Source organism: Aulonocara sp. 'chitande type north' Nkhata Bay, linkage group LG7 (assembly GCF_057382095.1).
Source record: "Aulonocara sp. 'chitande type north' Nkhata Bay isolate Kocher_YH1m ecotype deep benthic linkage group LG7, A_spYH_male_GT1.1, whole genome shotgun sequence".
In the NCBI taxonomy this organism is placed as follows: Eukaryota; Metazoa; Chordata; class Actinopteri; order Cichliformes; family Cichlidae; genus Aulonocara; species Aulonocara sp. 'chitande type north' Nkhata Bay.
In genome coordinates, this window is record NC_141350.1 from 25,082,992 (window position 1) to 25,096,146 (window position 13,155).

The following is a 13,155-nucleotide window of genomic DNA, read 5'->3' on the forward strand; positions in this document are numbered from 1 at the left end:
CCAGGCTATTGATCAAGAAATTGCGATTAATTACAGAAAATTGTGCGATTAATTTGTTAGATTTTTTAAAATCTATTGACAGCACTAAATTATATGTCAACGGTCTCCCCACTATTTCAGTTAGCCCTGGTCATAAATTACTGTTAACGGCACATTTCCACTGGATTGATAATATAACTGACTTCCCAGCATTGAAACGTCTCTTTTAAGTTAGAGTCGGAGTAAATCCATTGTGTCAGTGAGTGAGTAGAGAAAGGCTTGTGAGTGTGAGTACCTTAGTGATGTCTGGCTCAGATTTGCTGGAGCACATCGTCTGCAGTTCTCTGATCAAATCGGTCTCATCATCAGAGAAAACAGACAGACCTTCGGGCTGTCTAAAAAAGTATAACAATTTAAAAAATTAATAATAGTAACAATAATTTTTACAAAATATATATGCAAAGGCACCTAACCTACTGTAACAACTACTTAATTAAGCTATTTAATAAAAATATGTTTGCAGGTTCTGTCTGTCCACATATTAATATAAGGTACTGATGCTAATGCTATTACCACTGCTGCACATTTATATTAATGAGACACAGAACCAACCTGTGGACTTTGCCATTGGAGATCAAGCTGACATCAGAGCTCGAGAGAGAACCTGAAATCATAGGTTAATGTACAGCTTTATTCATACGACATGAAAAACGGCAGTTCACTTAAATGGCAACAGGAACAGAGCCAAAAGCCTGGGTTTTATTAAAAAGGCTTATCTATAGAAACACGGAAGGTGAGCTGATGAGTACACAAACTGTGCACGTGGACACAAACAGACCTACCAATAGTTTTAATTAGAAACAACTTGCTTTCAAATATAAAAGATGGGGATTTGTGGTTTCTTCAGAGTAAAAAGGAGAAAAGAAGAGGCAGGCAGCAAATGTTAGGGCTGGTAAACAGTGCCACCTTGTGGAGATTGAAGACATGTGTCCTTAATCCGGGCTTTCAAATGTCTAAATCTAACGCTTTACGCATTGTATTTTAACAAGCTCTTTATATGTGACTGAAAAAATGCTTTATCTGAAGTATCTGAGGACTTTCATTGCTCTGTTACATCCAGAACGTCACAGTGTAATGATTTTACATTTAAAACACAAAATAATTAAAGCTGTCTGAAAGTGAAGAAATAACCACTATGACACAATGTCGAAAACATCTATGTGTTGTGGTGAAGAGATATCGTCTGCACTTGGGTTGGGCCGCACGTTCGTGTAATACCAGTTTGTACCATAAGATGGTACCAGCGAACCAATGCAACTTTTATTTAATCAGGAAAATCATCGAAAAAAGCATTTACAGCTGCAACCTGGACAAAAGCAAAGGTGAACGATGGCAGTAGATAACAAAGTTAAAAACAACAGCATGCATCCACAATCAGGTGCCGGGTGGTGCCACCAGTTACTTTACTGTTATGGACCAGTTTTAGTTAACACTTACAGAATACAATCACGCCTTGATACCTTTAAATTATTCAAGTAAACCTGCCCCTCCAAAATGACAGATTTTTAAAAGAATATTCCCACAAGTACAAATACATTGTTCATTGTGATCCAATGCAGAGCAGCATTCTTACCCTCTCTGAAGGAACTGCTGCTCCAATTCAAGGCGGGGCTTCCCTTCTTCCGAGGGCTGGTGTTGGATCGTCTCAACTTGCCACTGTCCCATCCCCTTCTACCTCCTCCGCCGCACATGCTTCCTTTATAGGGGCCAACAGCTGACAGAGGGAACGTGCCACCCTGAAACTCTAGCAGGTATCTGTCGATTTCTGAGGAATAAGGGAAACACTGTCGATCAGTGCATTTTTAATCTCATGTCATGTCTTTTTCCCTGCTCACTTATTTCCTTTGGGAACTTGAGTGAATCAACAGCCAAACATCACATGTGACGCACACGCACCGTGTCGAGGCAGGGGGCATCCCAGGAGTACAGCCTTGTTGACCAGGATGCTGAGAGCGGCTTTCACCACAGCCTGTTGTCCAGCACTCAGCCCACAGTTGCTAAGACATGGTCGTTGTGATGAGGGGGCTGGAGAGTGAGAGGTGGAAGAGGAGGAGCGCTTGGCTGTTACCCGGGAGATGATGGCTTCTTCTACACGGGGGACGACCACAGCATTCCAGAGACGTGCCAGCCACCTGCACATATGTGCACACACGCAAACATGTAAGCTTCCAAGCACGCACACACTTCATAGTTCTTCCCTTAAGTCGTTTCCTGATCTTTTTCCTCTGGCCGCAGATTATCTGGTCAACACTGAGGTCGTTTCAGTTCAGTTTAGAATGTTCATTTATCATAAATGAAGGTAGAAAGATAAACACTTTATATGGAAACAATCATAAATCATTAATGTGTAGAGCAAGCAGCACTTTTTAAAATGTAACCAAATCAACTAAAAGCTCATTTACAACAGATCTACTAAGTAATTCCGTCACTTATGTACAAATATTCACTGATTTTGTGTTTTTCATCACAGCAAATTAAACTACTCTCACCAAGAGGGGGACTGTGCCTCTGTACAGGTCAAACAATCAACAGTGCAGGGCTTCAGCTTTAATTCAAATCGCATAACTCCTTCACTTCACAAATGAGCACTGGAAACAAACTATAATCTTTTTCTAGATAGAGACATGTTCACACACCTTACAATGACCTGCGCGTTGTTTGGGACCACAGGGCAGGACAGGAAGAGCTGCGGGCCCAGCAAAGCCTCATGGGTCCCCAGACGGGACAGGCAGGCATTGAGCTGCTGCCAAACCTGGCTCACCCACAACACCAACCGCTCCATGACGCCATCAGGAGACCAAAGTCCAGTCCCCATCTGGGGGAAAGAAGCAGGGCAACAGAACTGAATATGTTCTGCTCTTATGATAAAACACCATGTGGCTAAAGTGAAATATCAAAAGGACATATGGGAAGGAATATCACAGACTGGGTTTCCTGTGAACAGTTCTATGTTTTTGATCACGTCTCCCTGTGCTACTCTTAATGATCCATTTCCTAACATTTGAGCTTGTTTGGGATTACAGGTGGAAAAAAAAACAACAACACAATTTTGGTTGTGATTAAAACAAAACCGATCTGGCCATCCACCAAAATGATGCAGTCTCTCTGGCAGCTGCAGCTAAACCTCTGTCCGACCTTGTGAAGCAGCTTTTTGCGGAGGTGCCTTCCCAGCAGGCTGTGCAGTGGCTCCTGATCCCAACGAAAAGTGACCCAGCGGAAATGCTGCTGGAGACGAAGCTCTGCTCCCTGCAGGCGGGGCTTCGATAATGTTGCAATCAGAAAGTTCCCCTCTCGGAAGTGGTGGGGACCTGAGGGAAGGAAGGACAAGACAAAAAAGCTGATTTATTTGGCATCATCTTCCTAGTCAGTCTCTTATATTGTTGTTATTATCTGACTGTTGGTTTTGTGGTTGAGCACAGGGAGCGCGTTCGCTGTCCACTCCACTCTAGGGCCTGCCTGTCTGCCTGCAGTGAGCTATGTTGTCAGATGGAGGCGGTGTACAAAGTATGTCCTACAACCAGTCTGTGGTCCGTGAGTCAGCCACAGAGTGAAGTTCGAACATACAAAGAGCTGAAGTGTTAAAAACAATGAAAAGTGTCCACTGCAGTCACTGTCTGTGCTTTTCATGCTTTATTTTATGATCTTTTACGCTTTTTTGCCGTTCTCCCTTTCTCGGTGAACTCCACTATCACTACCTGGTCTATTCTGGCCCACATACCTACCAATCAAAGTTAGGCAGTTCCATATGTCATCCACTTCCAGTGGCATGCAGTCAGGATCTTGAAAGAGTGCACGGCTGCGTGTCTCGTGTGGGTGAAAACCCCTTGTCCCCTTCTGTCTGAAAAGCTGTGTACAGACAGACACACTTGCAGGACTATAAACCCCACTTAAGACTTCCTGTTTACCGAAGAGCACAGACTCTTGTACAAAACAAATTAAAATTACAGCTGCAAGCTGCAATGACAGGGCTCTGATCGAAACTTTCCATGGCACCTTGGACATGCCCTTCAACGAGAACTCATAAGCTTTGTAATTTAGCTTGGCCAACGTCAGCAGTTGAGACTGACCAAATGTGAAGTTGATCCCATATAAACTCATACACCCCCCCACCCCCACCCCCAAAATCAGTCAACTTACTGCTGGGCTTAGCGCAGGGATTCAAGAGGATTTTTGTGCCTCTTTGTACCAAATTTCAAACAGCAGTGGGACTAAACGTTTGACATAAAAGTTTCCTCCACCTATGTATGAGACACCAGACCTTATGTGTGTGTGCTTTACTACACTGTCTGTATCTGTGCTACAGGCTCTGTCTGCAGCCATACCAGTGTTCAGGACCAGTGATGAAGCAGCGCTCCTGCTGTCCAGACTGTGGCAGAGGTCTCCAAGCAGGCCTGTTAGGGATGCAGCTTTCTCCAGTCCCTCCAGCAGGACTATCACACAGTGACCAGTATGTCGAGCTGGTAGGCTGACCCCTGACCCCACAGCTGGCACCAGGAAACCTGGAAGAAGAGGAGGAAGGAAAATAAACAGCAATACAACATAAAGCACCATCAATACAAAGACAGGGGAAACTGCACGATCCTAAATGTTGTCACTGCTTTAAATCGCTGTATTTCTGTGAGTTGATCTGAGGCACTTTGAGAGTGGAAGAATGAGTGATTTCCTCCCACCCGACCCTTCCAGAATCAACCATAAAGAGACAGAAAAAAAATTCTTTTGTGCAATAAATGTAGCTGATTAAATTAAACCATGACTTTTAAATATGAAGCTTTCCATCGGTGTGACTGCTCGTGTGTTTTCCTACCACAGCTGATGAAAGTCTCAAGCAGATGCTCTTTGGTCAGGCTCTCTTCCACCTCCACCCTCACCACGTCACAGCTGAGCCCCCCTGCCTTCTGCTTCGACTGATAGAGATACAAAGAAGAGGTGGGGTGGGGGGAGATGAGTGAAGAAGCACAAAGAGGTAAGAAGGGAGCCCGTTGTCATGGAAACAAAGGAAATGTACGGTTACTATGTGCCGAGTGAAATGGAGCAGGAGGAAATTCTGAATGAGAGAAAAGGGCTTTTCCACATCAGAGCTATCAAAGATATTCCTCTGTCCTTCATTTGCTTTTTAAATATCGTGGCATTTCATTGTGATACACAGCTTTAATAAAAAAAAGAAATCAATAAGTAAATGAATAAAAAGGAATAATTATTACTAAAGCAAGGAAATCATCAAAACAGGCACCACAAATACAGAAGAATGACGATTGCCACATGACTGATTAGACACAAGACACTGTACAGGGCTTTCATCTACATGATTCCCTGTGTTTATGTAGGTAATGGTTAATACCGCTCTTATGAGTGAGAATTTCACTTTCTAGTTTAACAGTCGGACAGTTCGGCTTCTGTTCTTAATTCACAATTCTTCAACCTAACCTTATTTTTTCATGTAGCCACATCTTCTTTTGTGTGCACGTGGAAAAATACAGTTTCTGATGCCATTACCAGACTAACGTGTCAATGTGAAAGCAGAAGTGATTCAAACAGTTTTTGCCCATGTGCTGGCCAAATATTTAAGAATTTAAAAAAAAAGCATCACTGATGATGAATTTGAGTTCCACTGTGTGAGTTCCCTCTATCCCTATTAAATCTGTGGCCTGTGGGAAGGACCAGTGGCTAGCCTTTGGTGTGTTTCATCATGTTGTAATGAGACATTGCATTACTGTTTGCCAGCAATTTCGGTTTCATTGCATCAGCCTGTGCAACAGAGCCAAATGCAACTTTGTTTAAAGATGTAAAGTAGAAGATTTTCCTCAGACTTAACTGTCAGCACTCCCTGACATGGAAGAAACTCACAATTACACCTCAGCTATGAATGAATTTGCTTTCATGAAACTTTACTTCAAAGTAAGACCATGTTCTCTCACACATTCAGCTGTTCAACACTACACCTCCCTTCACATGACTGGCTGAACACACACAGTGGTCAGGTTTTAAGTAGGGGTTGTAGCACTTCTTTGAGAGCGCAGCGCTCCGAAACAGCGTTTAAGCCGTGGTACCTTGATGTAGTGAGCAACCAGACCGGCGATGTACTCCTGACAGCTGCCCTGAAGCCCATGAAAGATGAGGTTACCATACTGCTCCACCTAAACACAGACACAGAAACAGGCAAAGACTGAGCTGACAAGAAGAGAGAATAATGTGGTAGCATGACAGTCTGTCTACATTTAATCCTGTTGTTTAATAACAATTCCAATTGGATTGAGATCTGGTGACTGTGGAGGCCATTTGAATACAGTCAACTCACTGTCACATTCAAGACACCAGTTTGAGTGACTAATATATTGTCCTGCTGGCAGATGGGTACACTGTGGTCATAAAGGGATAGATATGGTCAGCGACAATACTCAGGTAGGCTGTGGAGACACACCCCACACCATTACACCACAACCAGCAGCCTTTTCTATCCAAAAAGCTGCTGGACGAATCTAAGCATTCAAATTCTTTTGCTTGTATACGGGGTTCTGCCATGGATTCTTTTATCTACACATGCTATTATCTCCTCCCCCCCTTTTTAAAACAAACATCTGTGATGACAAAATGCCTGCTTTTGATGCAGCCAGCAGGGGGCAGCATAGCTGCTAGAAAATCACACCCTCCATTTCCTTTCATCTGTCCATCACCCACTCCTCTTTCTTTGCCATCTCTCTCACTAATGGTGTATCACTTCCTCTGTATTTTTCCAGCATCTTACTCACCAAATCCCCCCAATCCCTCACACTCCTTTGTGTGTATTTGCATAAATGTGTGCAATGTGCGCGCTTACCAGGCGAACATAGTTGTGCAGCAGTGGCAGGGGGAAGAGGGATTCCAGAGCCAATTCATCGAGGCATGACTCAGACAGACCTGTCAAAAAAAAACCCACAGACGCACAAATAAATCCTCAAATCCAATCTGCTTTACATGCGAGGCTCCTCTATGCGAGCCGAACCTCAAGGTGCCCTTGGAATAAGAATGTCCTAAAAACTAAAAACAGCATGTTTAATAGCCACATTATTTATTTCCTCAGTGCTTTTAGCTACAGGCCTGCAATACAGTAAATGTAAACACTGCTGTCAGTAAATCAGAGCAGAGTGAGGGTATGGTCTACGTGGATATTTACTAATAGCTCTTAATGCTTTCTGCCAGTGAGCGGGATGAATTACAGTTGTGAGAGGTTTAAATCCACACGCTGAGGAATCTCAGTCACTCATCCTTCCTCAAAGATTTTCACCTAAACCACAGTTTTTAGATGAACTGGAATAATTCTCGACACAATCTCTGAAAGCTTTGTCACTATATTTAACATATCTAAACATTAGTTGAATCTAAATCTTTACAATCTTTCATATAAAATACAGAAGATCATTTGCTTCAAAAGCAAACTGTGGATGTTGTCCCAGTCTGCCCTTCATAAGGAGTAAACACAGGGGTCAGTGAAGTCAGCTGTCTCTGTTTACAGAGTCATTTACAAGATAATTTGCAATTGCAGGCAATGAGTCGAAGGCTGTGAGGGCAAAGTAAAAACAGAAACAGAAGCTATTTAAATAAGGCTGTACGTATGCCAGTACTGTGGAGTTGGATCGTTGGGATGATAATGTGAAGGATATTTCAAGACATCAAAACCTGCTTTTAGGTATGTCTGCCAGCATCTCACGTGCATTAAAGTGAAGAATGTACAAAGAAATGTAGACAACGAAACATCAAAGTTAGAGCCGTATCTAATATGGGACCACGTCTGGACTCAATCAGAACCGACAGGTTCAGATTCCATATGATTTGTCCTGCTCCAAAAAGTGAGCTGATTCAGTCTCGTCCTGTCCCGGATTCCCAAAAACCATGAAATATGAAAGGACCGACACATTTCTGCTGTTAATCTGAAAAAAAGAAAACGAGTCTGGGGGGCTCGGTATGCTTTGTGGTAGAGGCTGTTTTCCAAATTTCCTCTGATAGTTAAAATTTGTATATTTTTTTCAGGATTTGGGGCTTTTTGAAGCTTCGAGAGCATAATTTACATGATATGTGATATCAAAAGCGTTGCTGTCTGAAATGTGCTGTGTGAAAAAAAAGAAAAAAGAACGTGTAATAAGCCAAAGCTTCAGCCTTCATCTGCTCACTGAGTATTTGCTTTATTTGTTTTATTTACTTCCATGGGAATTTTGTCATTGATTAAAAAGGTTATTGCAGTCATTTTTTTTTAAAAAAAGGATCAGTGAGCGTGGCTGCAGAAAAGCGATGAAGCACAAACCTTTCAGTAGCTCAAAGAAAGCAGTTATGATTAAATATGTAAAAGAACACGCACAGAGAGAGAGATTTTGGATGCATGTTATTTCAGGATCAACCTAAATTGAATTTCCTTAGATCTGATGGTAGATACAGCAGAAAGCCAGAAGGAGAATACAGACCAGACGTTGCTAAAAGCACACAAAAGTGTCAACTAACTGCTTTAGTCACACAGTCTACAGTACACATAGGAATCCTGGATGCAAACTTAAAGAAACAGACCAAAAAAGATTCAGGTGATGATGATCTAAAGATCGCACTGTTCCTTTTCCAGGGTGGAATGTTTTTAAAGATGTTTGCTATACAATCATTCCACCCTGCAAAAACAGCAGCTTAAAGAAATCATTAATACCTGCTAACATAAGCTGAAAGTTGTATTTCACTGTGTAGGGATCGTGACTTAAATGTAGGCCTGAGCACAGAGCTGGTGTTGCATCACTCAAATAGTGAATTTGATTAATTATAATCTTTTATTTATTCAACATTACATTTAAAATGGGTATTGTTTCATGAGACTAATTATTCTGAAAAATGTTCTGGCTAGAGTTTTCCTTCATGTGGTGCGGCTCAGTAGGTAGAGCCTGTTACAACACTGCCTACGCTGCAAATGCATCCAAACAGATTTGTTGGGCCCTTTCATCCACCAAATGGCATTTGTTACCAGTGATGGCAGCTCTGATTCTGGTGTGTGCTCTGAGCTGCTGAATGAGCACCGACTCTGATTGCCAGGTTTTTTCGTGTTGCGTTTTTTTTTTTGTTACCTTTGAGGCGGATGGTGATGCACTGGCTGAGAGGTTTCCTGACCAGGTCCCAGGGGGATACAGGCAGCTCCTGACCTGGTAACCACTCAGTATCTCCTGGAAGAAAAAATAAAACCAGACCCATTACAATCACACAATCTGAGCACACAGTTGTTAAACAAACAGTTTACTCATATGGTGACACAAAAGGACTGCATACACAATTATAAGCAGCCTATTGTGTAGTTTATCAGCATGTTATGTAGTTGTCCTTATCTGTTCTGCCTATTTGTGGCATACGTGTATTAGAAGATGGGAATTTTATATACGTGTAATATAACAAGGCCAGAGACGGAAGAAAAGAGTAGAAAGAAGAAAAATGGGCAAAACAGGAGATGAGAATAAAAGAAAGTGCAAATAAAGCATAACAGGTCACCAACTGGTGCATTGGCAACAGTCAAAAGACAAAGAGCTACTGAAAAAATAACAGATGCACAAACAAACATAGGATCTTCTCTGTGTGTGTGGGTGTGACTGTTTGTCACGAAACGTACTTGATAATGAGGGTGGGAAGCCATAACAACACCCCCCAGGAGACCCGGACCGCCCACAGCCCCCCATCAGCACTGAAGAACCAAGGCCACATGTCCTGATGATAACCGCATGCCCTCCCTAGATGGAGCCTCCGCAGCCAAAAGATCAGAGGCAACGGCCAGCTGATCCACCAGACACGAACCATGAATTTAAGTATTTTAATAAAATACAAATGTTTTTGTGAATGTCATTCATGTAAAAGAAAACAAAATTATAATTACAAAAATCATTTTATTGATTTCAAAATATCTCCGATCGTCCCAGTTTGCGTCACAATAACCTTAAACAAAATGTTCACCACCAGGGGGCAATGTTTTACCAGTGAGTGTGCTGACATTTTTTCAGGAGTGCTCCTGTTCTTTAAACTTTTTTTTAATTTATTTTTTCATTCCAAGACACTGTGGCTCTTGATTGCGTTCCCTGTTGTCATAACGGGTGGCTGTAGCTCAGGTGGCAGAGCGGATCAGCCACTAACCAGAAGGTCGGTGGGTCGATCCCAGGCTGCTCCAGTCTGCATGCTAAATATCCTTGGGCAAGACCCCATGTTGCTCTCCGATGCATCCATCGGAGTGTGAATGTGTATGAATGTTAGATACTTAGCACTTAAGCTTAGAAGTGCTTGTGTGAATGGGTGTGATTGGGTGTATAAAGCGCTTTGAGTGCTCAGACAGAGTAGAAAAGCACTATATAAGAACCAGTCCAATTACCATAAATAAGAATCTATTTTTATGACTATGTTGATTCATTGCCTGATCTTGTGGTTCAAATTGATATTACATGAAAGTATACCCCAGCTATGCTTACTGTGAGCGCTCAAGTCATATAACATGCTTGCAGCATTTTCCTGCAAGCAAGCACTTGCAGAAGAAAACCTTTCAGGAAGAAATCTTCTGACACAGGAAGAAGTCTCCGACCGAACCAGTAACTGCACTGCTTCATACGTATTAACCAATTCTCATAACATCAGGGGAGGAGCAGCTTAATGCAATTGCCCTGAAAGCTGTCCCACTGCCGGCTGAATAAACATTCAGTGAATGTGAACTAAAGAATGTGGAACACGTAAAAAGTTCAATATAAAAACAGTGCGGCACATTTTTTTAAATTATTATTATTAGTAGTAGTAAAGCTGTGGTAGTACAAAAGCACTGCAACTTTTGTAGGATTGTACTACTGTAGTGGCTTTGCAATACTATTCTGTAGTCACCAAGTTTGGGGACATTAAAACGCAGCTGTGAGGCTAACATTTCACCTAAAGAGCCAATGACAGATGACTTCGATGAACAGTGTTCAGTAAAACTGCCAGAAGTTGGGGCTAAATTGCCCTGTGCTGACTAGAGTTTGTGCTTTTGTACAAGTCTCCATTTGTACTGCAAACTGAGACTCAGCTACACTTTCACTTCAACCCAGAGACAAACTGTTCAGGAAAAGGGTTGAGAGTTTTCTCACTGACTGGACATCCAACTTCCTTTTTTAAAATTATATTTAAAAAAATATTTTCACACTACTGCAGCAACAGTTTCCACAGCAAAGGCAACAAATGAACGATGTAAGGCATGGGACTAACACTGCTCCCAGACCAGCCTGGCAGTAGCTGATACTAACCTGATTAGTGATGATTATTTGTACATTTTTCAATTAATTAGTAAAAATAGCAATAATCATCAGTACAAACCCCCAAAATATTTAGTTGCAGTAAAAACAGAAATTAGGAAAGCAACACATACATCTGAATCTAAAAGGAACACATATCTGCCATTTTTAGGTGTTCTGAAAAGCTCAAAAATGTCACAAAGAAAAACAGATTCACAATTTAAATACTGGGAGCGGTCTTTTTTCTTCTTCTTCTGATTTTAAATTTGAACAAAGATTAACGCTAAGCGATTAGTATTCAAATATTCAGATACCAATAATTTAGTTTCCCTGTTTGTGTTTGCTATTCATTCTGTTTTTGCCCCAGGCAAACAAAAACAACAGTTAAATGTCATGTTACTGTTAAATCATAAACTGTTAAATAAAGGTTTTTCATACTATCATCACGCCATCTTTGCTGTGACACAACAGCACCGATACAGGTAAATGCCATTGTATCAGCAAGTCATCAATGCCAACATCCTTACTTGGAGCAGATTTGCGTCTGTCCCTAATTTTTTAATCAGCTATATTAATCGAATTCCCCGCAAATGCAGCAATTTGATCTTGTGCAGAATATTTCTGCAACTCTCAACTTATAACGTCATTAAATTTCACTCATCTAATAAAACAATAAATCACAAAAACTGAGACGTGTAAATAGTTGCAGAAGTCGGCGCTCAACATAAAGGTATTCAATGTAAACACCCCGCTAAAAAGCCCAGCATTGAGCAACAAAAACACAAAGGGAAATGTATGCGATGTGCTGAAACAAATGAGACGTGGATGGAGACTCTCAGATAGAAAGTCAGACACCAAAAAGTGTCTCTGTGTCTTAAGTTTGATCCCGGTTGACACAGAAGACTGGCATTTTCTCCTAAATTGCCGTCTTCCTCCCCTTTCTTCGATCCCTTCCCCCCCAACTTCATGCATTATGCATCCCTCTTCTGCTCATGCTTTCTTTCATCATCAGCCCCAAAACACACACAGAAGCCTAGCAGTCGCTAAGCCTCTTTAGAGACAGTAACAGCACGAGAGACAGTAAATGTGTGACAGAGAGGTGTAACAAGAGACTACAGCAAAGAGACGAGCAGTCCTTTGCTGGCCGAGGACATCGATTTCCTTTTTATCAGTCTGGAATTCAGAGGGACCTTTACTGCAACACACGCACACACAAACACACACACGTAACTCTAGCCCTGAATAAGCCTCAAGCTCAAGAAAGGACTGGCTTCATAGGGTGACATTTGAGGACCAAAAAGGACACAAACATAGGCGCAGCACATAGACTCTCCACATTTCCCAAAAGATTAAATATTCATTATTTCAAAGAAGAAGAAGAAGAAAAAAATCATGTGAGAAGCTCTAAGCATCAAGCCAAACAAATACAGTCTCACAGCAGATGGCTACAGCTGAACATACAGGAAGCTGATAAAAGATTCTACTGTGGATACATTTATACAGACTACAAGCACTCAGTAGAATGCTTTTACACAAATTGTCCACTTTTTCTTCTGGACTAGTTTGTAGCAATAAAAAACAAGCAGTCTGGGGATGGACATCTCTGCCAAGGCTGAAAGCCTCCACTGCATGCATGAAATTTTGAACCCAGAATGTTTTTTTCTTGAGCACATCAAAACAATGCCACCCAATCCTTCCTTTTTTCAAATTTAATACGCATTTATAAGGATGTGATAAGAAATTTCTAATTTTGTTCAAGTGCACAATAGTAAAGAATCCTTCCAAAACCTCTGAGCTCAACCTCCAATAAAAATAGCACCCAAAGCCTAACTAACTAGTAAGAAAGTAAGAAACTGAACTAATGACAAAACCTTGGAAATTG

At 41.5% G+C, this 13,155-nt stretch overlaps 1 protein-coding gene across 1 annotated transcript in view; it reads right to left on the bottom strand.

Annotated features, from left to right (window-relative positions):
• The window catches only part of cttnbp2 (cortactin binding protein 2), a 91,711-nt gene that overhangs the window by 4,205 nt on the left and 74,351 nt on the right, over positions 1 to 13,155 (bottom strand). Inside the window, exons 11-21 of the mRNA XM_086299594.1 lie at positions 9,111 to 9,206; positions 6,854 to 6,933; positions 6,087 to 6,173; positions 4,844 to 4,943; positions 4,362 to 4,538; positions 3,175 to 3,347; positions 2,676 to 2,854; positions 1,936 to 2,171; positions 1,613 to 1,804; positions 592 to 643; positions 275 to 374 (exon numbers count right to left, since the gene is read on the bottom strand). Coding sequence (XP_086155720.1) covers positions 275 to 374; positions 592 to 643; positions 1,613 to 1,804; positions 1,936 to 2,171; positions 2,676 to 2,854; positions 3,175 to 3,347; positions 4,362 to 4,538; positions 4,844 to 4,943; positions 6,087 to 6,173; positions 6,854 to 6,933; positions 9,111 to 9,206 — 1,472 coding nt within the window. The remainder of the gene's footprint in view (positions 1 to 274; positions 375 to 591; positions 644 to 1,612; positions 1,805 to 1,935; positions 2,172 to 2,675; positions 2,855 to 3,174; positions 3,348 to 4,361; positions 4,539 to 4,843; positions 4,944 to 6,086; positions 6,174 to 6,853; positions 6,934 to 9,110; positions 9,207 to 13,155) is intronic.